Below are 26,679 nucleotides of genomic sequence, written 5' to 3'. Positions count from 1 at the left end.
CACTGTTCCACTCGTTGTCTGCTTAGTTTTATTTAAAAATAATCAGTATATCAAAACACTATAACAATACAATGCAGAAAAGGAAATACATTTGACGCAACAACAACAACAACTATATTAATAATAATAATAATGATAATAATAAATTCATACAGGCACCCAGTGCAGCTATTCGTGTATAATGTATTTTCTTATGTAAAACTACTGTAGAGGTACAGTACAGTATACGGTACGTATAACACTTGTCTAAATGTCTGGTCATTTTGGATCAACAAATAAAGGAATACAAATCATGTCACAAAAGGGAGAAAGTAACTGAATTAGAAAAGGTAATGTACTTATTAAAAAGAATACTTTCCTAATATATAAAAAATTACACACAGGTCTAAATTATACAGCTGCATCACAACAGAAATGGCTTAATATTTTAATTTGTGTTATCTGTGATACAAATGCAAAATGGCTGTAAATCACAGGCCTAAAACATCTAAAGAAAAAGAATAGAAAAAAAAATTCAAAACATCACTTAAACATGTGTTTTGTTTGTATTTAATTAAACTGAAAAAAATATTGTTTATATTAATTGGTCACGAAAATAAAATATTTCAGTAAAACCAGTTTCCATGTTCTGTCCGTGAAAATGTCCATGCGAAAAGGAAAAGTTCTTAAGTACCTATTTTAAGATATTTTGATGCTCTCGTGGTAATTCGGATAATGTTATTTAAAGCCGTAACCATACCGTGCCAGGGTCCCACCGTGGTACTGGTTCGGTACAGATGTGAGTACTGGCTCCACCGCTGCGTGTCACACGTGGAGAAGAAGCGAGACGCAGAAACGGAGGCAGCAGCGGGAGGCGGGGCGAAACCACATCTGGATGAAAAACATCTGGACGTCGCTCCCTGCATACATGAGAGCTTCTCCGCTGATACAGGGGCCGACACGACGACAAACAACGACCGAGAACCCGACAGTTTCTCCGGCTAACGTCGCTCGCAGATGATGGCTCGGTGCCGGACGTTTTGGACCGGGATCCTCGTCCTCCTGACAGCCGGTGAGTGCTGCCCGCTGCGGGCCTTTTCCCGTCTCTGCCTCGGAGATGTTTGGAGGGCCGAGCAGAGGGGATGGATGGAGAGGGGGTCGCTTTGTTTTGGAAAAGTTTTTTTTAACACTTAAGTTGCTTTAAACTAGATTAAAACAATGACGTAAATGACAGTTTTTCAACTGTTATTAAAAAAAGTGTAACTGAAGATTCATGAAGGTTAATCAAAATAGGTAAGCAGCCTACCAGGAGAAGTATTCTTAACTTCTTTTTTAAAGACTAAGTGCTGATTTTCTGGCTGTTATTCTGTTTAATTTGATCAAATATGTAATCAAAATTTCATTAGCATTTCTTTTGGAGCTGGTTTGTTGACTTTGTATAAATTCTACAGGCACTCTTTTCATATTTGTTCCATTCTCTGGTTAATAATCTTCTACATGAATCCTTAACAGCTCCTATGTTTTCTCTCCAGACCTGGAAGATTTATGAGGAAGTCTTTTTTGACCTGATTAAACTCCGTCAACACGTCAGATTCAACAAAGAAATGACCTAACTAGTTTACAACATACACCTAAACTAGCTAGATATTATGTCAGCACATTAGAAATGCACAGTAATACACATTCCTGCTTACCTGTGCATTTAGTTTGTTTTCCTTTTAAACCAAAGTACAAAAAAACAAGAGGAGTAGCTGCAGGGTTTTATGCATCGCATTATTTCTACGTTATTCAGTTTCACTGCAACCTATAGGTGGTGCTGTTTGCTGCTGCTGTTTTATCACGACTGTTCATTTCCTCTAAATTACTTAACGAGATCAGACTGTGCTTCAATTTGCAATCGCTGCAAATAAATGAATTTTGTTCCAGTTGAAAATAATTATGTGGTGATTATTCTGTTTGCTGATGCTGCTATCCAAACAATTTATGTTGTGGCCTGAAACTGTTTTATGGTTTTGGCTTGAATGTCATGCTAAAATGAAAAAAGTATGAAAGTTGGAAGAAGATTGTTTACTTTAGATACAGGACTAATCGGTACTGTAGTAAACTACACAATGCATCCTCATTCAGGTATAAAGTGTACAGTGAACACATATTAAAACACACATTTGTTAGTATTTTTCTTCGATTGTTGCTTGAGATTGATTTTATTTTAACTATTTAATTACAAACTGGACTAATATCATTTTTGCTTTTAGTCTTTGTGCATGTCTCGTCCTGTAAGACGGGGGTTTTGGTTTCATTTCTGTAGGCTGATTTTGTCTTAGACCATGTTAGAAATGTGCAAATGCAGTGAGGGAAATTTACAGATGAACTGAGGGCCAAATTCAGCAGCATCCACTGTAATGCCACTCGGTTTGTTAACATTTTTTAAACCTTGTGCATTTGCCTGCTGCCCTTTAAAGCATTTTAATGAAACCAAGTTAGACCAAAATAGTCACCTTTTTAGCCTACTGCCTCGATTTTGTATAATTTTATGAAGAATTATCAGCACGCTGATCAGTCAGAACATATTAAACTTTGCTTGCGTGGAAATGTTTTGACTTATCATGAGACCAGTTGATTCTATTTGAATGGGAGTCTGTTGGAGCCAGAGATGTGTATAAGGAAGCAAGACTCTCCAAAAAGTGTCCGATTTATTAAACTGCAGCACTTGAGTAAATACACTTTCATCAGTGTGTGGCTCTTCTTTAAAAACAGCTTATTATCTCACGTCTAACAAAGCGCGAGTGTATCTGAAATGCCTGATGAATGGCTGCACACACTGAGGTTTTCTTGGCACTGTTTAAGACACTGGAGAAGACAGAGACTGGCACTGAAAGAAAGTGTGTGTTTATGTGTTTGAACATTTCATTTTTAACTACACATTCATCTAAATAAGTAAAAAGATAATCAGTGGAAGCAGTACATGGAAAAAAAGAGTACTGAAAAGACTTCAGAACCCAGTAAGGAAACAATAAATAGCTTGTTTAGAGTTCAAATTTAGATTAGAAAATGTAGAAACTGGCAGCATAGTGAATGGTCTTAATGAGCGAAATGATTAAATCGTATAAAGTATAAACTTGTTTACTTTCATTTTATGATTTTCTCTGTGTGCTGGAGCTCAGTAAATAAACTGAAGTGAATTGAATTAAAGACATAATGTTGAAAATCAAAATAAAATTATCCACAAAACCACATCATAGAGAAAAATGAGACAAATGTGCCCTGAATGCTGATTTTACAAAAGAGCAATCTACAGTTTAATAATATTTTACAATCATAAAAGATCAAGAAGGTTTTTTTTTTCAGACTTATGCATCACATAGAGAATGAAAACTCAGACTGTGACACCGGCGTTAGCTCTGATGTGCTGGTTAGTGGGCTGCATGTGAGCCGAGGTTTGACCTAACCATGAACTGCTTACAGTTAACATCAGGGTTGAGGTTAAGCTGGCCACAATAAATGAAAGTCCAGTGTCCTAATAAAGATAACAGCACAAGCTGTTGTGTGTTTGTGCGAATGTGTTAAACAAACCAGCAGTTGTGACGGGAAAGGTTGTCCTCTGAGCAGCATGTAGTGCCCAGATTTCCCATGAGCCTTAGAGGGCGGAGACCTGATGCTAACTTGGCTCTGAATGTAGCTCACTTCTGGATTCAATTTATTCCTTCAGGAACACACACACACACACACATGTGTAGACTCATATTGTTGTGAGGACATTAGCTGAGATAATGCATTCTCAAGCCAGCTACCCTAACCTGAACTTTATCTTGATTCTGACCTCAGATGTTTGTTTTTTTAAAATATATATATTAAAAAGACCTTAAAAACATGAAACATTGAAATGGTATATGTATATGTAAAAGGACAGATTGTACAAAGCTGTCAAAACCTGAAAATGTAGATTTTGTTTTTGTATTTTGTAATTATTAATGTGTAGAGATAAACATGTTTTGTAACTTGTAGAAATGGTTAATTTTATATATTTCATATGGACTACTGTTGGGTAACATTGTTACTCCAGGACTCTAATATAACTTTTTGATCACCAGCCAACATTACTGGTGGATTACCAAAGATACCATCAATCAGAATTTCCACTACTTGAATTTATTGTAAGGGTGCATTCACACCAGGACAGTCCAGTAGACTCTATGATTGGAGACTTGGTCAAGCTGGGGTTTTTCTTCCAGAGCAAGTTTGTTTTTGTTTTTCACCTTGTCCTGTCCAGCGTCATAGCAAGCAGAATGATGGTCTAGCAAACAAGGCCCCTCTAGACAAGTATTATTCTTCATTTTTAAATTTGTCTATTGCTGATCTTACATATTAATGCTGGACCTGACAACAGGGATGGTAGCAAAAGAAAAGAGAGAGTAAGAAGAAGAGAACAGTAGGGAAGTAGAAAAAGGAGAGGATTTTAATCAAAAAGACTGGTCTAAATACGTCCTTAGTGCCTCTTAGTGCATTTAATTTTACAGATGTGGACAAAAGTGTTGGTATCCTTCAGTTAATGAAAGAAAAACTCACAATGGTCACAGAAATAACTTGAATCTGACAAAAGTAATAATGAATAAAAAGATCTATGAAATTTAACCAATGGAAGTCAGACATTGCTTTTCAACCATGTTTCAACAGAACTGTTTAAAAAATAAACTCATGAAACAGGCCTGGACAAAAATGATGGCACCCTAGAAAGACTGAAAATAGTGTGACCAAAGGGACATGTCAATCCAAGGTGTGTCCACTAATTAGCATCACAGGTGTCTACAATCTTGTAATCAGCCAGTGGGCCTATATATAGGCTACAGGTATTCACTGTGCTGTTTGATGACATGGTGTGTACCACACTCAACATGGACTAGAAGACGCAAAGGAAAGAGTTGTCTCAGGAGCTTAGAAAGAAAATTATAGACAAGCATGTTAAAGGTAAAGGCTATAAGACCATCTCCAAGCAGCTTCATGTTCCTGTGACTACAGTTGCACATATTATTCAGAAATTTAAGATCCATGACACTGTAGCCAACCTCCCTGGACGTGGCAGCAGGAGGAAAACTGATGAAAAATAAAAGAGACGGATGATACGAACGGTAACAAAAGAGACCAGAAAAACTTCTAAAGAGATTAAATGTGAACCTCAAGCTCAAGGAACATCAGTGTCAGATCGCACCATCCGTCGTTTGAGCCAAAGTGGACTTAATGGGAGACGACCAAGGAGGAACCATTGTTGAAAACGAATCATTAAAAAAACAGATTGGAATTTGCCAAACTACATGTTGACAAGCCACAAAGCTTCTGGGAGAATGTCCTATGGACAGATGAGACAAAAATGGAACTTTTTGCCATGGCACATCAGCTCTATGTTTACAGACTGAAAAAGTAAGCATATCAAGAAGAGGACACTGTTCCTACTGTGAAACATGGAGGAGGCTCTGTTATGTTCTGGGGCTGCTTTGCTGCATCTGGCACAGGGTGTCTTGAATCTGTGCAGGTACAATGAAATCTCAAGACTATCAAGGGATTCTAGAGAGAGATGTGCTGGCCAGTGTCAGAAAGCTTGGTCTCAGTCACAGGTCATGGGTCTTGCAACAGGACAATGAACCAAAACACAGCTAAAAACACCCAAGAATGGCTAAGAGGAAAACATTGGACTATTCTAAAGTGGCTTCTATGAGCCCTGACCTAAATCCTATTGAGCATCTTTGGAAGGAGCTGAAACATGCCGTCTGGAAAAGGCTCCCTTCAAACCTGAGACAACTGGAGCAGTTTGCTTATGAGGAGTGGACCAAAATACCTGCTGAGAGGTGCAGAAGTCTCATTGACAGTTACAGGAATCATTTGATTGCAGTGATTGCCTCAGAATGTTGTGTAACAAAATATTAAGATGTGATCATTGTGAGTTTTTCTTTCATTTCTTTAAAAGGATTTTATTTATGTTGTTTTTCAGAATTACTTACGATATTTGTTTCAAGACAAGGCAAGTTTATTTGTAGTACATTTAAAACAAAAAACAAAAAAAAAAAAAAAACATTAAAACACGAAGTGTAAAAATTCAAGCTTAAAAGAAACAGGTGCAGATTTGGACTTTTTAAAGTAAAAACTGTTGACATCCAGCAGAGAAGATGTGGGTCTTTAACCTAAATTTAATCAATCATCAGAATACTTTATTAATCCCGGAGGAAATTGTGTGCACACAGTTGCTCCATACCAAATAAATAAAAGGATAAGATAAAGATAAAAATTACAATAAGAAAAATCACAAATTAGTTACAATATGTATATAAACGGATACGGGATAAATCCTTCCAGTGAGTAAACAAACTGAGTGTGAGTCTCACCTCCTCTTCTCTCACTTTCCTTTCTTGTAACCAAACTCAGTTTTAACACCATTCGAGTAGCACCACATTTTTGTTATTTTGTCCTACATGTCTCTGACTTTGTTTAAACTTCGCTCCTCATTCAGCTGCACTTTGTTCAGACAGTAGCATGTAAATAACATCATGCACATCATTGGATGCCACACATCATAGAAGAGTGTTCAGTTGAGAGCACTGCCAGGGTAAAAAACCAAAATGATTTGCTTCATTTATCACCTACTAAACCGACCAGTAAAGTTTAATTTATACTCATGAAAATGAATTTTAACCTACATTAGGCAGGTTGGCAGGTGTTGTAGAGCTACAGCACATAGTTTATGTATTTATGAGTAAAGCAATAATTTTAATTTATCGACTTAAATCCTCAGTGATGGAACAACTTCTGCAATTCAATGGAAATTATTTTACCTATTTACAGTCTTATTGATAATATTGTAAATGTTTGACCTAGTTTAAAGCATAATCTGTTAGCATACGACACTTAAAAACAACAACAAACAACACTGACTCTTATTCATACTATTTGCTGGCTTGATTTATACATTTATCTATTTATCCGTATTTATTTTTAGCTAGTTATTAGTTTTAAACTGTTATTGTAACTTTATTTTTAAAAATATGTTCTTGTCATTTACCAAATAGTTTAAATTCAGTGATGTTTTCGGCCAGTTAGTGACCATAAAACACTTTGCAAAAGATGTTTTTAAAGCCCGACCCAAGAAAAAATTGGGAGAAAACTCATTTTTTTAATCTGAAGTCTGTATTTGGCCCTTTAAAAAAATATATAATTTTTGTATATTTATTTATTCATGACCTTGTGATATGTCAAAATTATTGCAACATAGTTTTCTGGCTCCTGGAATCCACCAGAGGGCAGAAGACAAGTATCAGATTGTGTAGAACAGGGTTTGGAACAAAGTTTTTACCATAAAATGATGCAAAAGGTCTCAGAAACTAAATGTATCTAATTTGATATGCAGCATTATCATGCTCCTCAAAAGCGATAACACAGCTTCTAAGCATTGCATTAGACGTTTTGAAAGACTGTCAATCACCAAAATGTTCTCACATTCCACAAATATTCTGAATAAACATCACACTGGCCCTCGCAAAGATAGATGAGCATGTGCACTGACAGGGAACAAGGGCTGTGCTGTTGAATCTAATTACACCAAACTTTTTGCTCCTCAGCTCTTCAAGTTTTCTTCTTCCTTTGTCTTTAGCTCAGCTTGGAGAAACATCTGGAACAGTTTCTGTAGTGTGTGTATGGTGTGTGTGTGTGTGTGAGAGAGATATAGTAAATGAACTCGTATGCATTTATGTGTACAACGCATATGTGTGTGTAAAGTATACATAATTATAATGCAGTGTGGTTGGGTTAGTGTGGATGTTTACATACATGTGCATGCAACACTTACATTTTTGTGTGGATTTATTTTTATCTTTAAAATGATCTGTTGTTGTTTCCAACACTTGTGGGACACTTTTTTTTTAGTTTCAGAGGTAATTATTGTAGTTTTTAAATCATACTTTTTGAAAAAAAGACAAATGAATAATGACTATTTAAGTGCTGCCGCAAATAACAGTTGTAATCTAATCATATGTTTTATTTCTTTTGTAAAGGACAATTCTAAGTTTTAAATGTATGGTTTTTAATGCATGACCTTACATTAAGATCAATTCAGGCTTGTAGGCATCACAAAGGCAGAAGTTAAGCTGTCATTTTTGTGTCTTCTGGGTGTGATTATTGTGTGGCAGAGCGACACGCAAACACTTCCAAGTACAAAGATACGGTTTATAGATGACAACACATTATGGACAAATACTGTACAGAAACTAAACATAAGCAAAAACAATACCCAGACACACATGTTGGCCAGAATTCACTATATCTTATTTGTTTTGACTTTTTCCTTTGAGAGCTGAATGCTAACACTTTTTGACTAATGTGCTTGGAAGGGGCACACCCGTATCCCGCTCAGTCCCAGCCACTCTGTGTAATGCTGTGCAAGCAGAGCCGAGACAGAATGAATTACACTGTGAGTAAATACACAGGGACTGAACTCAATTTAAGAAAACAGTCTGACATTATCAGATGTTATCAATACTGCATCAGTTAAATGTTTTCATTCACTTTGAATCTATATGAATTAAAACTATTGAACAATACTTCTGTATCAGTGATTATGTTAAGTTTTACTATTAAAGGTGTTTTATCATCATTATATCATCTTTGGGTTCAGTCATTATTAATAGTGCTCACTGCATTAACATACCTCTACAGCAGGTGTTAAGACAGAACTATTTCCTAGGCTCATAATGATGAGCACATTCATATTCAAACCTCATTATCATTAGGGAGATAATGTATATAATGTGTCCACCCTAAAAAGTATGTTTAGACATATTTGTTCACAATTTATTCTGCTGAGAAGTTTAGCTGTGATTTCAGAAGCTAGCTCCCAGTCAAGGATGCCTGGATCTCCAGACCTGCAGAGCTAGCTTAACTAGCTCTGCAGGTCACCTTTCCGAGGATTTAAGTGGGGACTGAACTGGGCCGGGGCTGTCCGAGGCAGAGCCCTGGTCCATAAGCCCTGTTTCATGTGATCTTCAGCAATTAATCTTTTTCATGATTTTTGGTTATGAATAATTAAAACGATATTTTCAAAAACTGAGACAATGAAACTTCTCTGTGATTCTTGTTCTACAGTGAAATTCCAGAAACCAAGAACCAGTGTCGATCAGAGCTCTAATTAAAACTCTCTGATTAAAGATTGTGGAGCATAAATTAACCGTTTTTTTTTTTTTTCTATTAGTTTGTTGTTTCTCCGTGTAGAACTAACCCATCCAGAGGCACAGACTGGAAAAAAGTGGCAAAAAAGAGAGACCTTAGGAATAACTAAATCAATCAAAAAAACAAAAAACAAAAAAAAAGTATAGAATTTACGAAAAAGTGAACTAATTATTACAACTAAAGTGGACATCCGATATAAAATAAACAAAAAGGTAAGCAAATTTTGTAAATACAAAAAAGCCATTTATGTTTTTTTTTTATTACCAGTGTTTTTTTTTTAGGATGATCCTGCATTGTATGGCTTCAATAACTACTTTAGTGATAAGAAGAAAAACTAGAGGCTGAACCAAATCAGCAGTTTAATCAGTGGCCGTTTAACTTCAGTGGTCACATCTGGTGGCTTTATGATTTTTTTAAAAGAAAATTTCATGAAATGTAAATGTTTGGACAAATATTATCTCCATATAGGCAGTTGGTAAGATGATCTTGTACCAATGCTGCATAATGATCAAGATAATGGTAGTGTTGATGTAGAAGATCACATAAAAGTTAATGTCACATGCTCAGGTTGTTGGAGTGATTTGTGATGTTAATATAACTAAAACCTTTTCTATCTCAAAAATGTCAATACAGGATGATTTCATGTGAGTGTCTTTTTGACATTTTTCGAGGGAAAGTTTTAAGACTCTGATTTGTAGTTAATTTATCCACCACTTTTGTCTCTTTGCTCCAGGTCTTCCAGGTGTTGTCCAAACTTTCAGCCACCTGAGATTCAACCTGTGTAAGTGGTGTGAGGCGTCCAGTCCAGTGTGCAAAGACAACGTCTGCCTCAGTAACTGCAGTCTGTCCTCCTTCTGTACCGTGCTCGAGGAGATCTGTGTCGCCATATGGTGAGACTATTATTATTCTGTTTAACATTCACTTAACACATGCTTTTGTCCAAGCACACTGCATAGACCAAGAGTTAAGCATGAGCTTTTACTGACTTCTTTTAGCAGTTTTTACTACTACGACATTTAATTTGTATGATTCTAGTTTTTTTGCAACTCTGCAGAGATTTTGTGTTTCTCGTTGTTTTAGGTGTTCTTCTGGTATTTTGTTTTACTTTGTGTCTTATGTGGAATGTTTCACCTTGAAGTAGTTTTTGTATTTGTGGATATATTGGGGAATTTTTCTTGTCATTTGCCCCTTTGGAGTAGTTTTGCACCTCTTTATTGTTATTTTGCTTCACTTCTCTGTCATTTTAAGTTTATTTGGAGAAAGGTGTGTCTTTTTGTGTTGTTATGCATTTATTGGCATTAACATCCAGAGCAAATAATCTGTAATCCATCTTTCAGTGTACACAATATTTCTCAAAGAAAATGTATAGGAGTTATAGGAGGAATTTATAAAGTAGAATAAAACACGATTGCTTTCATTTTATTTCTATTTTGTCTTTTGCCTGACTGATTTTGCAGTGGATTTAGTTGGTTCTTTCAATATACAATAGAAAAAAAGATTTATAAAAATGCTTCTTGAAGTCTCAAGTGTTCAGAAACTCACTCCACTCATTGTTATTTTTTGGCACAGTTTTATGAGCCAGCAGAGTTCGGAACAGTACAGCTGAGCTACTTCAGTTGCTGTTGATCAGCATTATGAAACATCATGAAATGATTTCTCTCAACAGGACAAAAAAAAAAAAAAAGGGGGGGGGGGAAAGTAACTGAAGATTGACCTCTTTCATATTAACTTCCATGCAGTTGTTTTCTTTTCATGTTTGAGAGAACATCTGGAGCATCAAACCTTCACACCAGCCCACTGTGATCACTTTCTTTATGACTGGAAAGTTTCTGCTGATTGGTGCTCTTGTTTGGATAACAGTCCTACGCAGGGTCCCCCCTCAATGCACCCCCTCTAAATTTCCTGTTCACGTCAGTCAGCCTGACCCTCCCAGCTTTCTGCAGGAAACCAGAGATAAGAAGGAACTGACAGGAGAAAACAGGGGAAAGCAATGCTTTATTAAAGACAGCCTGCAGAAATGACAGTCTGAGACACAGTGTTTGAATTTTCTGCACTCTGCCAGGATCAGGCTGCAAGGACACGCATCACATTTACTCACTGGCTGTATCACTTAGAAGTCGCTCCCTCATCTTTTTTATTAGATCTCATTTGTTTGAGGAATGTAGTCATTTTTAGAGAAAGGTTTTACTTATTGTAACGATAAAAAAAACACATTGTTGAAGGTTCACCACCATTAATGATGCTTTTGCATGAATAACTTGGCAGAGAAATGTTTGTTAAAACTGGTTTTATTTCTTATTAATGTCCTGACAAGGTAAATCGTTCTGCTGTTTTTTCTTTTAACATGTTGTTCACATTGTTTACTCCCATGTACTGTGTATTACAGGGAATACTTTGCATTGATAAGTAGCCTAATAACGTACAGCACTGTCAAATGTTTGGACACACTTATCCATTTAAAGCGCCTCTAATGAACTTTAGTGCAATTTGGTGTCGCCTAATGAAGGTTAATATGGCATCTGCTTGCATCCTGTCTCTTCTCCGAACTGTAAGCTAGTAAAAGTCTGTCCAATGCTGAAGAGCTGTTGCTTTCTCTTCATCTTTTCCTCACTTCCACCTTACTTTTTTATTATTATTATTATTTTTTTATTATTATTATTGTTGTGTTTTTTTTAATCAACCATGCTGCACATTCAACATGGGGCCATAAAGCAAAATGTAGACGTAACATGATGCTCCAAGCTGAAAAAAATAAAAATAAAAAAAGTTGAATGCAGTTTCTCAGGATGCTGAGGGGCAACGACGGCTCCTGGGATGTGTATAATGAATATCAGTGTGGCATCAAAACAAGTCAGAAGCACAGAATTTGGGTCAGAAACTTATTGCTTTAATGGGTAGGTGTGTCCAAACTTTTGACTGGTACTGTGTCTAAAAAAAAGTAGTCTGGAGTTCCCCAGGTCTCCATTTCTCAGATGAGAAACTAACAGTGTTGTACAACATTGCAGATGACCACCGATTCTACGGACGTTGGACGTTGCTGCAGTAAACAGTTTTGTGGTTGGAAGTGCCAAAATTCTATATAAATATAATATAAAAGTAATAGTTTGATCCTAGAATGGTTAAAATAACTATTTGCTAATAATATTTGATTGAAGCAGAACTGCTGAGCTCTATATGGTGATGTTATTGTATGTATTTCCAGGAGGAAGACCAACGACACAATGATGGTGCACACGATGTGTCATCACCCGACTCTGCCACTGGACAGCATCGACCCCGGCTTGCTGCTAAACTTCACCTCCAGGGAGTGTCACATGGTCCCGCAGCCGGCAGAAGATGGAGCCATGATGGTTTGTGGCTGCCAGGGTGAACACGAATGTAATGACAAACTCATCTTTGACAAGGGAGCCAATGGTGAGCAGACGGTGGAGGGAGTGGAAGTTATGTGCTGTTGGAGTGATGAATAGATTAATGAATTGTTCAATTCAGCTTTATTTGTATAGCTCCAATTCACAACAATGTCATCTCAGGGCACTTTCAGACAAATTAAATTGACCCACTTCACGATAAAACGGCCTTCTGCCACAACTGGTTGAGGTGGAGAGGACAAGAAGAGAAACCAACAGACATTGCAACTTTTTAGGCAGGAGGACCTGCTGAGAGAGGAGAAATGTGTCAATGGTGAAAATAGTGTCCTACGTTTATACATGGAAGATAAGGAGCAGCAAATAAAACGGAAGCGCTCAGTGTGTCATGGGTCGTCCATCAGTAGTCTAAGTCTATGGCAGCATAACTGCGGCTTGCTAGACCACCCGTAACTATAAAATTGATCAAGAAAGGTTTTGAGCCTGATCTTAAATATAGAGAGAGTGTCAAGATTGGAAGGGTCTATATCTGAATGGATGAATAAATAAAAGAAATAGCTGGGCAGGTCGATGAGTAAATGATTAACTGATGGGTAAATATTCTTTTATTCTCTTGGCTGCTGCAGGTTTCTCCCGGCTGCAGAGTAAAGATGTGATCCCAGTGGTGGTGGTCAGTTTGGTGCCTCCTGTTCTGGTGGCCATAATAGCCACTGCTGCTTTTTACTTCTACCGCATTCGCCGCCCTGACAAACCAGGTCCTCCTGCACGTCCCGACTGGCCGACTAAACACACCCCAGAGCTCTACCAGGCTTTGGATCTACCATGTGGGCGCCAAGGTGCTCGGGGTGAGGGTGGAGGAAGAAGTGTGTTGGGTCCTGGATCTGAACAAGATGTGCATAATGCCAAGGTGCCATCTCTTAATAATGATACCATCAGTGATGAGACAGACTGGCATGGCCAAGCTGAACTTCTGCCCATCAAGCTGGAGGAGCTGGTGGGGAAAGGGCGTTTTGCTGAAGTGTGGAGGGGACGCCTGCTGCAGGATGAGAAAGGTGGCGTTAACAGCTATGAAACTGTGGCAGTGAAGGTGTTTCCAGCCGTGGAGTATGCCTCATGGAGAAACGAGTGCTCCATCTTCTCTGACCCTACACTGCAACATGATAATGTGGTTCACTTCCTAGCAGCTGAAGAAAGAGGCCCACCAGGCCACAACCTTCAAACCTACTGGCTGGTTTTAGACTATTACAGTCTTGGAAATCTGCAGGACTTCCTCACAGCCAACGTACTGAGCTGGGAGGAACTTGTTGCCATGGCAGCTAGCATTGCTAAGGGATTAGCTCATCTCCACAGTGACACAACATCCAGTGGGGTACCAAAGGTAAACCTACCTTCTCTTGAAATCCATTATTGCTGTTCATGACTGGGGGAAACCAGTTCTTTTTCTGTTAAAGAAGTAAGAAAACCTATCCAAAATTAGGTATATCATCATTTTAAATTATACGATTATGGTTCATTATGCGTTAATTTCTCAAATTGCTCCTCCATGAGCCGCCACCTTATCGTGGTGGAGGGACCAGACGAAGCATGGCTCACACAACCCTTATGATGATGAAAAAACAAGGACCAAGGTTTCCCTTGCCCGGACGTGGGTCACCGGGGCCCCCCTCTGGAGCCAGGCCTGAAGGTGGGGCACGGAGGCGAGCACCTGGTGGCCGGGCCTTTGCCCATGGGGCCCGGTCGGGCTCAGCCCGAAAGGGAGACATGGGCCTCTCCTCCCGTGGGCTCACCACCTACGGGAGGGGCCATAGGGGTTGGGTGCATTGTGAGCTGGGCGGCTGCCAGAGGCGGGGACCCTGGCGGTCTGATCCTCGGCTGCAAAAGCTAGCTCTAGGGATGTGGAATGTCACCTCTCTGGCGGGGAAGGAGCCTGAGCTGGTGCGCGAGGTTGAACGGTTCCGGCTAGATATAGTTGGACTTACCTCGACGCATGGCTTGGGCTCTGGAACAACTGGAACATCCGAGTGGTGTTTTGTTGTTGGACTTCTGTGCTCGTCATGGATTGTCCATAACGAACACCTTGTTCAGACATAAGAGTGTCCACATGTGCACTTGGCACCAGGACACTCTAGGCCGCAGTTCGATGATCGACTTTGTAGTCATGTCGTCGGACTTGCTGCCGCATGTCCTGGACACTCGGGTGAAGAGAGGGGCGGAGCTGTCAACTGATCACCACCTGGTGGTGAGTTGGCTCAGATGGTGGGGAAGGATGCCGGTCAGTCCTGGCAGGCCCAAGCGTGTTGTGAGGGTCTGCTGGGAACGTCTGGCAGAGTCCCCTGTCAGAAAGAGTTTCAACTCCCATCTCCGGCAGAGCTTCAACCATGTCCCGGGTGAGGCGGGGGACATTGAGTCTGAATGGGCTGTGTTCCATGCCTCTATTGTCGAGGCGGCCAGCTGCAGCTGTGGCCGTAAGGTCGTCGGTGCCTGTCGTGGCGGTAACCCCCGAACTCGTTGGTGGACACCGGCAGTAAGGGATGCCGTCAAGCTGAAGAAGGAGTCCTATTGGGCCTTTTTGGCCTGTGGGACTCCAGAGGCAGCTGATGGGTATCGGCGGGCTAAGCGGAGCGTGGCTTCGGTGGTCGCTAAGGCAAAAGCTCGGGCGTGGGAGGAGTTTGGAGAGGCCATGGAGAATGACTTCTGGACGGCTTCGAGGGGATTCTGGTCCACCATCCGGTGGCTCAGGAGGGAAAAGCAGTGCTCCGTCAACACTGTGTACAGTGGGGATGGGGGGCTGCTGACCTCGACTCGAGACGTTGTGAGGCGGTGGAGGGAATACTTCGAAGACCTCCTCAATCCCACCAACACGTCTTCTGATGAGGAAGCAGAGTCTGGGGTAGCTGGTGCTGGCTCGCCTATCTCTGGGGCTGAGGTCGCTGAGGTGGTTAAAAATCTCCTTGGTGGCAAGGCCCCGGGGGTGGATGAGGTCCACCCGGAGTTCCTTAAGGCTCTGGATGCTGTAGGGCTGTCTTGGTTGACACGCCTCTGCAGCATCGCGTGGACATCGGGGACAGTCCCCCTGGACTGGCAGACTGGGGTGGTGGTCCCCCTCTTCAAAAAGGGGGACAGGAGGGTGTGCTCCAACTACAGGGGGATCACACTCCTCAGCCTCCCCGGTAAGGTCTATTCAGGGGTACTGCAGAGGAGGGTCCGTCGGATAGTCGAACCTCGGATTGAGGAGGAGCAGTGTGGTTTCCGTCCTGGTCGTGGAACAGTGGACCAGCTCTACACCCTCTTTGGGGTCTTTGAGGGGGCATGGGAGTTTGCCCAACCAATCTACATGTGTTTTGTGGATTTGGAGAAGGCATTTGACCGTGTTCCCCGGGGACTCCTGTGAGGGGTACTCCGGGAGTATGGAGTGCCGGACTCGCTTGTAAGAGCTGTCCGGTCCCTGTACGACCAGTGTCAGAGCTTGGTCTGCATTGCCAGCAATAAATCAGAATCGTTTCCAGTGTGGGTTGGACTCCGCCAAGGCTGTCCTCTGTCACCGATTCTGTTCATAACTTTTATGGACAGAATTTCTAGGCGCAGCCGAGGTGTGGAGGGGATCCAGTTCGGTGGCCTCAAGATTGGGTCTCTGCTCTTTGCAGATGACATGGTTCTGTTGGCTTCATCGGGACGTGATCTTCAGCTCTCACTGGAGCGATTGACAGCCGAGTGTGAAGCGGCTGGGATGAGCACCTCCAAGTCCGAAACCATGGTCCTCAGCCGGAAAAGGGTGGAGTGCTCTCTCCGGGTCTGCGATGGGGTCCTGCCCCAAGTGGAGGAGTTTACATATCTCGGGGTCTTGTTCACGAGTGAGGGAAGGATGGAGCGGGAGATCGACAGGCGGATCGGTGCGGCGTCGTGGTGAAGAGAGAGCTGAGCCAAAAGGCAAAGCTCTCGATTTACCGGTCGATCTACGTTCCTACCCTCACCTATGGTCATGAGCTGTGGGTAATGACCGAAAGAACGAGATCTCGAATACAAGCAGCCGAAATGAGTTTCCTCCGCAGGGTGGCCGGGCTCTCCCTTAGAGATAGGGTGAGAAGCTCGGTGATCCGGGAGGGGCTCAGAGTAGAGCCGCTTCTCCTCCACATCGAGAGGAGCCAGATGAGGTGGCTCGGGCATCTGGTTAGGATGCCTCCTGGACGCCTCCCTGGTGAGGTGTTCCGGGCACGTCCCACCGGAAGGAGGCCCCGGGGCAGACCTAGGACACGCTGGACAGACTACATCTCTCGGCTGGCCTGGGAACTCCTCGGGATCCCTTCGGATGAGCTGGTGAATGTGGCCGGGGAGAGGGAAGTCTGGGTTTCCCTGCTTAGGCAGCTGCCCCCGCGACCCAACTCCGGATAAGCAGAAGAAAATGGATGGATGGATAAATCTATACTATACTATAAATATATAAAATCACATGAACACTCCTTATGGGTCTTTACGTTTTATTAATTTATATCTTTTGACGCCAACATAACAAAATAATACAGCAACAAAGTAAATAAAAAGTCTCATTCCAACTAAATCACCTTTGCTCTGTAAACAATAAATAAATACTAGATATGAACTCTGGATTTCTCTCAGAGAAAACAGATGGAAAAGGCTACAGGACCCCTACCTGGACTTTAGAAGCTTCTTTCTGTAAACTATATTATAAAATAATTTTGAACATTTCTTTTAAACCTGAGTAAAAAATTTAGAAACAAACAAACAAACAAAAAGACAGATTTGACTTCCAGTTGTCCTGTTTGAGACATAAATAGTACTGGAACACTGAAAATAAACAAGACCATATATCTGGAAAGTGTTTTTTATTGCACAAAAGGCATCAGCTTCACACCAAATCAATGATGTTTGAACAGCGAAAATATCCATCCAAAAAATTTGAGACTTTTTTGGTTTTCTTATTCACATAATGTAACATTCAGCATGTCACATTGCTGTAAACCCAGCCTCAGTCGTACACGATCAACAAGTGACACAATAACATCTCATTTCAGTGTGAGAAAAACATCATCATTTAATCCAGTTACTGTGCCTTTAATTTTACTTTAGTGTACAAAGCAGGTGGTTATTTATGGCTGCTTTACAGACTGTTGAGTTTTCCTCCACAACCACAGCTCGGTCATTCCTTTTAACCAAAGAAACCCAAGAAGTATTATTTCATGTTTGTTTGGAGGGAAAAACTCTACTTCTGCCATACTTTACCATTCAAACAGATATCAGAAACAGAAATCAGATATGCCAATATTCATCGGACATAATCCTCTCAGAAAAGAGGGATATTTATGATTCATTATTCAGGGCATTTAATACCACAATTAATCAGAAATCCTGACATCCCCATCCAAAGTTTGGCCATTAACTTAACTTTGTTTTGCAGTTTTGCCATTTTAATAATGATGTAAATGAACCTCGATATTAATTTTAACTTTCTTACTTTTCAAAGCTCTGTATTACCAAGTTTTCTAGAAAGTAAATGTGATCTGTCAGTTTGCTGTCTACCTGCTGGCTTCTGCTTTACCTTTGGGCATTTATATCAGTGCTGATGGGGGTTTATTTGAATGTAGGTCAATGCTTTTTGAGTGTTTCTTGTTCCTTGTTGCTTGTATTGCTGTAGGTGCCAGTTGCCCATCGGGACCTAAAGAGCAGTAACATCGTGGTAAAGAACAGGAAAGAGTGTGCACTGTGTGACTTTGGTCTGGCTTTGAGGCTGGACCTCTCCCTTACAGTCGATGACTACGCCAACAGTGGACAGGTAAAGTACTCCTACTTTTTTCGTTTTTTTTACTCTACTAGATGCTACACAAACTTTGCAGGTTCCCTGTGGTACCTTATCATCTTTGTTAACCTGGAGATACTGTCTCTGTTAAAGACTCTCAGGTTTTAGATCTGCCCCACTTTTCCACTTCCAAATTAATGACTATTTTGGACTAAACATCTTTAAGGGCTGACAGAGTGTAAAGGAAAAGACAACGGAGCTCACTGGAAGGCTAGATAGCTTCAACTTTTTTTTTCTGATTTATTAATTTGGTCTACACTTTATCATTCTGTCCAGGTGGGGACAGCTCGCTACATGGCTCCTGAGGTACTCGAGTCCAGGGTGAACCTGGAGGACCTCGAGGCCTTTAAGCAGATGGATGTTTACTCGATGGCTCTTGTCCTATGGGAGATGGCCTCACGCTGCGACACCATCGGAGGTAAGAGGTTTTCTGTGTTTCTGTATGTCAGGAGAACTAGGCAAGAGAAAGTTTACAATCTGCTTTAGTCATCAAGGAGTTTAGTTAATTAGTATTAGTATTGCATGTGACCACAGTATTAAAGAGACATGGTGCATGTGGAAGATTGTTCATTACTGTGCATGCTGTACCAAAAAAACAAAACAAAAAAAACAAGCAGATTCTCTACTAAATCAGTTATTGGTTACTTAGTTCCGGTTGTGAAAAAGTTAACCGATGAATGTCTGTGTTGCTGCAGAGGTAAAAAGCTATGAGCCGGCATTTGGCTCCAAGGTTTGTGAGCAGCCATGTGTGGACAGCATGAGAGATCTGGTGCTGAGGGACCGAGGACGGCCGGACATCCCCTCAACGTGGACGCAGCACCAGGTCTGGAAACTAGGCTTCAGCAATCTGTAGAAACATAGACCCACTGACAGGGTTTGGACTCTCACACAGACTGCATATACTGTAGATAGTCACCTTTTGCCCCAGTCACACTCAACTGATTGGTTCCTTCAGCTAGAAAAGTGGTTTGTTTCTTCTTTTCAATAAAAAAATAGAAAGTTCGAAAATGGAAAATTACAAAACAGAGACAAAGAAAAAGAAAACAGACAGAGGCAGATAATAACCTCAATATAATCCATAGCACAAAGAAACAAAACTACTACGAGTCACAAAATAACCCCAAAGAGACTAAATAACTTTGAAAAAGAGAGCACAGACATCTGACAAGCCATTGTATTTATTTATTTATTTGCCAATGATTGTGGGCATTATTTTTGAGTTAGAAGTTCTAATGGCTAAATTATCCCTATCTCCCCATAGTAAAGAATTCTTTTAAAAAAAAATCCTAGATCCATGCGGTGATCTGGATCACCCCCAAAATCTAATAATTTGTTCCTTATTCTGTTTCTGACATTTCCAAAAAATGTTATCAAAATTCGCCAATAACTTATGTAGTTATGTTGCTAACAGACAAACCACTGCCGCCGAATACATGACCACCGCCTTGGTGGAGGTAATATGTACTCTAAACAGAGTAACTACTCAAAGTAACTACAAGGAGCAAACAGTGTAAAATAACTAAAGGGGATAAAAGTGTCCTGAAAGGAGATTAAATGACCCCAAACACACACAAATGACCACAAAATAACCTCATGGACATAAAATACAACCACAGTCAGACACAAAATTACCTAAAATGGATTCATAATAACAACTTTGAGGAGACAAAATATCTACAAGAAGACAGAAATATACTTGAAGCGATTTCAAGAAAATGCATATCAACCTGAAAAGAATCACACAATGACCACAGATAGAACATAATAAAATAAAAGAAACAAAGTTGTCCAAAAAAAACAAACAAACAGAAAACCTGTTTGTATGTTTATGGTCCTCTAATGGGGGCTCGGTTCTTGTCTCTGTTTTTATTTCATACAAATATAACTGTAACTCTAAACACCTTTAAATCTGAGTGTTTGTGTCCCCCGGTGGCTCACTGAACAGACTCTTCTGTCTTCTAGGGGATGAACATCTTCTGCTCCTCCATCACTGAGTGCTGGGATCACGACCCAGAGGCCAGACTGACGGCTCACTGCGTGGTGGAGCGATTAAACGTCCTCCTGCAGGGAGAAGAGGAGGGGGTGGAAGTGAGGGAGGAAGGTGAAGAGGAGGGAAGTAGGCAGGAGTAAGAAGAGGAGAAAAAACTGAGATCATGGAGCGAGAATAAAAGAAAAATCTTTAGACAGTCACTCTTTCCATCTTCCTCCGACACAGCTCAAGGGAAGATGCTACAGAAGCATTCCATGAGCCTTTGCTTCAGTTTGGTTCCCACATTTTCAGACGTCCCTCTTCCTGTTGCTGGCTGTGTTCACTCTGTCTGAGTCCTTTTGTTTTTCCAGGAGCAGTTGCTGAACGATTACTGATACAGAGGAGACTGATAAGTGACTAAAAACAGCCAAACCATCAGTTGTAATCAAGGTTAATGGAGAAGTAAAAATCCTCCCCAGAGGTGAAAAACACTGAAGACAACACCTGTAGCTTCAGGAATTGCATATGGAGTGTGTCATTGAGGACACACACTGTTTGTTTAGGGGTTGATTATCAGACCACCAGTCCAGACCATGGGCTCACTCTGAGTATACGTCTGCTTTAAAGATGGGAACCATGCAGATTAAAGAGACCTGAAAATGTCCATGAGGAAGGTGAGAGATATTTTTCTGAGCTCCACCACAGAAATTGAGCAATAAACAAATGAGACAAGGATTCTCGGTTATTGTGGCAGCATAACTTCAGGAATGTGGATGCAAACTGGTCCACTATGTTTACCCTACAGAAAAGTAGGATTCTTGAGATGAATGCAACTGTAATCACAACTAAATCCATCTTTGCAGGCTTCAGTCTTTCTAAACACAAAAGCTCATACCAGTCAGCATCTGATACTGGCAACGATGGGCAGATATGAAGTGTGATGAAAGTCAGCGCTTGTGGCTAACGTGGGTCAACTGGCTCTGCTTGTAGCGCTTCATCTGTATTCTCTTGTGATGGACTCTGCTCAACTCATGCTTCCTCCAATCACATGCTAATTCCTGCTAAACGGTTCTTTAACATATCATCTGAAATGTTAAATTTCCTGTTTGGGTTGCTGTTTTTCACAAGCTCGCCAATATCAGCATCACTACTACATTTCATCCTGAATGAACATGAATGTGAGCAGAATTCCATGACAATAATGGACTTACCCCGGATCCACATCATACTGGGCCTGACTGAACCTGACTGGAACTTTTTTTTTCTTTCAACTCAAACTGAAGCTCAAGAATTAAAAAAAAAAAAAAAAAATCATATATATATATATATATATATATATATATATATATATATATATATATATATATATATATATATATATATAAAATCTTTAAAGTTACATCTTTTGTTTAAAATGCTTTCTTTCCTTTAAAATAAGAGACCAAACTCTCGTGAAATGTGAGCACGGCCATCATCAGCCAATTGACAGACAATATGATCATTATAAGGCTGACTGATCTACCTTCAGTACATCTTTACCTTTAGTACAAGCTGACAAACGGTGAAGACAGAAATAAACCAGTGAGCAACTTTGAGCCTTAAAAGATCGACTTGCTCTGCAGCAAACAGAAAGTGAGCGTTCTGGGTTTGTGAAACCGTCATAGATCTGCTGGCAGAGATGCACACACAGTGTGATGTGTGAAAGTGATTCATTAAGTCAGAGCTGGTCTCTGGTATGACATCTAAGTGGCGACTGATTATCGTTGCTATAACCAACATATATAAATATAATCTCCTTCCAGGCCTGTGGAAGATATTGGTTTAATAAGCAACGCTGTTGACTATTATCTGAATTGACTGAATTATGGCTGTATTTCCATTTTCAGTCCAAAAAACTGTTAGAAACTTACCTACATTAATTCTACATAATTATAAATGTTTCTTTTGTTTCAGTGATGTAGAAATGGATGGATGGATGGATGGATGGATGGATGGGATACAATATGTAAATGATACTGAATGAATTTGGTGACCATAAATACTCCAATGAAAAACCACTAAAGGATGGAGAAACAGTATATTCAGCCTGTGTTGTTTGACAGTAAAGTTTGTTTTGTAAATGATGAAGGATTTTTGATTTTTTTTTTTCCATCCAGCTTCTTCCATGCTCTGTTTTCAGTGTGCACAAACCCACAGGAAGTGTGAACAGTGGAAATAATGAAAATGTGTTTCTTGGTGTGTTTGTCAGCATTGCTTGTCTCTGGATTTTAAATGAGAAGACAATGAACCATAAATCACAGCATGAAGGTTCAAATATCTAATCATGATTTAGAAACCCAGCAAAATATAATTCTGTGATTTAAGAGACGACTGGCTCTGTGTGTTTGTGTTTGTTTACACATCTGAAAATGACTCTTGATGTATAATCCAGTAGAAGGTTTTAACATTTATTATTGGATAAACATAAAAATGAAGAGAACTTTCAAATATGCCTTAAAAGGATTTTTTTGCATGTTGTTTTTCTAACAACTGAGTGCTTTAAAATATTTTTATACATTTAAATTATAAACGAAGAAAATTTTAAAAAAGTCAACATCTAGATTTAATTTAGTCCTGTTTACATAAAGAAGTGTGCAAAAAGACTTTTCATACATCTATGGGGACACAAAAAGCAATAAATGAATAAGTAAAATAGAGATAAGCACAAATATTAAAGTCTTAACCCCTTAATGCTAGACATTATTTACTTATAATAATTTAAAAACAAAATAAATACACGAAAAAGTCAGGAAAAAACAAGAACAAGACTACAATAAAACAAAACCCAATTAAAAATAAACAAATAATATAAAATTAAATACATAAACATTTGTGAACAAAAGCAAATAAATAAAAGGATACAAAAAATAAAGAAATATTAAGCAAAAAGTGGTATCTTGCAAATTTGTAACAAGGGGTTAATGACCTAATACCTCTTAATCAATATCGTGACTATTTTTGTTTATTTTTCTTCCAGAAGAAAAAGAAGGTTGATGATAAAATGTTTGTTTAACAAAGAAAAATAAGCTTTCTTTATATGAAGAGTCAGAAAATAGTTGAAGAAATCTTCTGATTAATAGTCTAAAACCCTTCATGTGTTAAGTTTATGATCGTAGCTGAGAAAGAAGCTTAGAATATGAACTTAAATCATTTACACTAAAGCCAAACAATTGCTGATTTTTTTTTTTTTTTTTTACTGGAGGGCATAAAAAAGTGGTAAATGTGAACACACCAGTTAGTTTCTGTCCCCTCAGGAGGTGACTCAGACATCCTCTGCTGATTCAGAAGTTGGTGATTTCAAACATTCATGTTATATTGAAGCTCTGTCATGGTTTAAGGTTCTGTGTGAGGTTTTAGATTTTGTTGTTCTCTAATTAAGCTTTCATGTTCTTGTTGTCTTATTTTCCAGATGGTTTTGCTTTCTTCTCTCCTCACACACCCAAGGATTCAGGATAAGATAGAAAAGACGGGCTTAATGAAGCAAGATGGCATAAATCTGATACCCCTCAACAATTTATAATAGTGTTTATTTTATGGAGACATTTAAAGTGGATTATATGAGTTACTAAATGGAAAAATTGTTTTAATGTTGGAACTTTTTTAAACGTCTTTTTTTAAAACAGCTTCCAGTATGCTTAGCATGCAAAACCAACAGATTAGATGCTGGTGCAAATGTTATGTAATGCTTTACAAGAAAATTAATTTTTCTAGTTTCTGCAGTATTAGTCATTGTTTGTATGAAACATGAGCCCATGTGTCCTCCTAGATGAAGTGGGAGCTTCTCACATACATATTTTTTTTTATTATTATTAATTTGCTTTTTTTTTATAATAAAAAATAAAATTGTCTTCTTAATGTCAGAAAAGACACAAATGAAAGAGGAGCTGAAAACCACCAAACGTTTACAACAATGTCTATTTAAGTTTTGGGTTGGGACGTGGGCTGGGAGGCGTTTTAATGTGCCTGTGGTTTGTAGACATGACTGATTTTCTCTTCATGGTCTGAAAAATGTCAGGGACCACAACACAGACGAAGCTGAAGAGGAACGCCTTGTTATTATGATGAAAGAGCTAATTTCTCAACACAAATAAACTCAAGCATATTACTGGACTGTCAGGGAATCCTTCCAATGACCAGCTGTAATATTTTGACCATCTGCACAAAACTGAACTGGTCATCCTTACACAGCCAGAAAAGCTCAGACTAGTCAGGGCTTGGACAAAAAACATCTGAGGGTATCATTAAGGGTCATCAGGGTGGTGAAGTATTTGTGAACTGCTCTTGTTTCCGGCAGATGTTGTCAGATTGGTATCTGGAGAATTTGGAGGCCCAGTGAACACATTAAACTCTGTTGTGTCATTGAAGCCAGGAATGAAACGCTGTGGGGTTTCCCAGTAGTTCTACTTGTATATCCATTAAGTTTACCCTAAAAAGAAAACAACTTCGAGGTCATATCTGGCTATAATGATTAAATCTTATTGCCTGTAGTTATTCAAACATGAAAAGACTTCATTCAGTGTGGGCAAAAACTTAAGCTCCCTGTTTTTTTTTTCTTCATCCTTGGAAAATTTAAGTTGCCTGATTCAGCAATTCAAACTTCCTGCTCATTCTGTAACAGAATCTGTATCAGCAAGTTCAGATCTGGAGCTCATAACTCCACAACTTTGTGACCAAATGTAACTTGTGTTTGGTTTTAGAGATCTCTATACATTGTTCCTTTCATCTAACATAGTATATTAGTTTAATTAATTATAAAACTATCATTTAATACCACCCCTCTGTATCCCTACTAGCTTTGCAGTGGCAGGTTGTTATTATGAAGGGAGGAAAAAAACAATAAACTAAAAATAATTAAAGACAAGCCCAGGAAAGCTTGCAGGAGGGGGTTTTATCATTACCACTGGAGGGTCCTATTTTATTCTTTTTTTTTTTCATTTTTTTGTATTATATCCAGAAGATTTAAAGTTATATTTTGGAAGAATTACTGACATCTCATGGTAAAGATGGCATGGAACTTACTTTAAATGTCAAGCACAGCTGTGAATGGATGGTGGCCATCTGTGACCAAAATTCTTCCAGACATGAAGAAAATAAGAAATAGAGAGGAGGGCAAACACTTTTTGGCTAACTCTGAGAGAAAAAAAGTTATTTTTGCAAAGTAATTAGATACCAGTAGAAACAGTTTTTATTATGTATATTAAAAAAATCTGTCATAGACATCTGATTTTGTTACACACTGCACTTTTAAGCTTTGGTTAACTTCTTATAATTAAAAAAATCTTTATGTTTCTAAACTCTGTTTGGTTTCCAATTTATGCACCATCCTTTGTGCCTGGTTGTTAAAAACTATTTTGCATTTGAATGGAAACTTAGTGTAAATAATGAGGATTAATAATAACTTAGGTAATCCTTGGTATTTTCATAAACGTAAAAATACCTGTAAAAATAAAGACAGACATTCTTGTTTTATATAACCAATTAGCTTATATTTGTATTTTATCTAACATTGTGAACATAACATTGTAAACTATATGTGTGCTAACACTCATTTATTTTACTTATGAAGACTCTGTGCTACATTTCTTTCCATTATTAACAGCAGTAGCCTAGTACAACTTTTGGGAACATTTACTAATGTGAAGAATACTATTTGACAGTAAACAGGAGCTTTTGAGGTTCATTCTCACAAATACGACAGTCAGCAGGCAGCTGATTTGAACTCTTGAACCAGATGAGTTAATGTAATCAGACAGAGGTAATCAGACTGGATGGCTGTTCATTAGTCACTTTTAGCTATCAGTGACTATCAGTTCAACGAAACCCCCCAAAACTAATCACATTTAACTCGTCTCTCTGAAGTTCATCAATCAAGTTTTAGTGTCTGTGCCAAAGAGCGTGGGAATACAGTGAAACCACTCCCAATAAATGCAACAGGATTAGCCAGATCAACGTAGCTGTATCTTAAAAAAATCCAGCAAAGTTTAAAAAGTTGTGAGTACAGAATTAATTGAAAACAACACTCCCACTTCAGATACACATGGCCCCAATGATATTTTCTGTTCTCTAATTTTATGACAGATCAAACTGATATGTCCTACAGAAGAATAACTGCAAACTGATTTTTGCTTCTTCTCTGAATTACACAGTGGGATCATCATACAGTTAATCATTTTATAACCTTCTACGCTTCTGTGAAAAACTCTTAAGTTATATTTTTCAGTTGTTAGGCTTATAAACCCCATTTGAGTACATTTGAGTAAATTCTTTTGCATTTTTACACCGCCTTGCGGGCTAATTTAGCACTCGCA

General features: G+C 39.2%; 1 protein-coding gene across 1 annotated transcript; it reads left to right on the top strand.

Moving 5' to 3' along the window:
• Positions 1–729: 729 nt before the first annotated feature.
• Positions 730–21,622, top strand: tgfbr2l (transforming growth factor beta receptor-like). The gene is made up of 8 exons (XM_042001692.1): positions 730–1,051; positions 9,920–10,076; positions 12,389–12,600; positions 13,178–13,929; positions 18,202–18,339; positions 18,640–18,781; positions 19,059–19,186; positions 20,326–21,622. The coding sequence occupies exons 1-8, from the start codon at positions 997–999 to the stop codon at positions 20,491–20,493; spliced, it is 1,752 nt and encodes a 583-aa protein (XP_041857626.1). The 5' UTR covers positions 730–996; the 3' UTR covers positions 20,494–21,622.
• Positions 21,623–26,679: the final 5,057 nt, after the last annotated feature.

Source organism: Melanotaenia boesemani, chromosome 12, assembly GCF_017639745.1.
Source record: "Melanotaenia boesemani isolate fMelBoe1 chromosome 12, fMelBoe1.pri, whole genome shotgun sequence".
NCBI classification, from domain to species: Eukaryota; Metazoa; Chordata; class Actinopteri; order Atheriniformes; family Melanotaeniidae; genus Melanotaenia; species Melanotaenia boesemani.
This window is presented reverse-complemented; position numbering and strand designations above follow the sequence as displayed.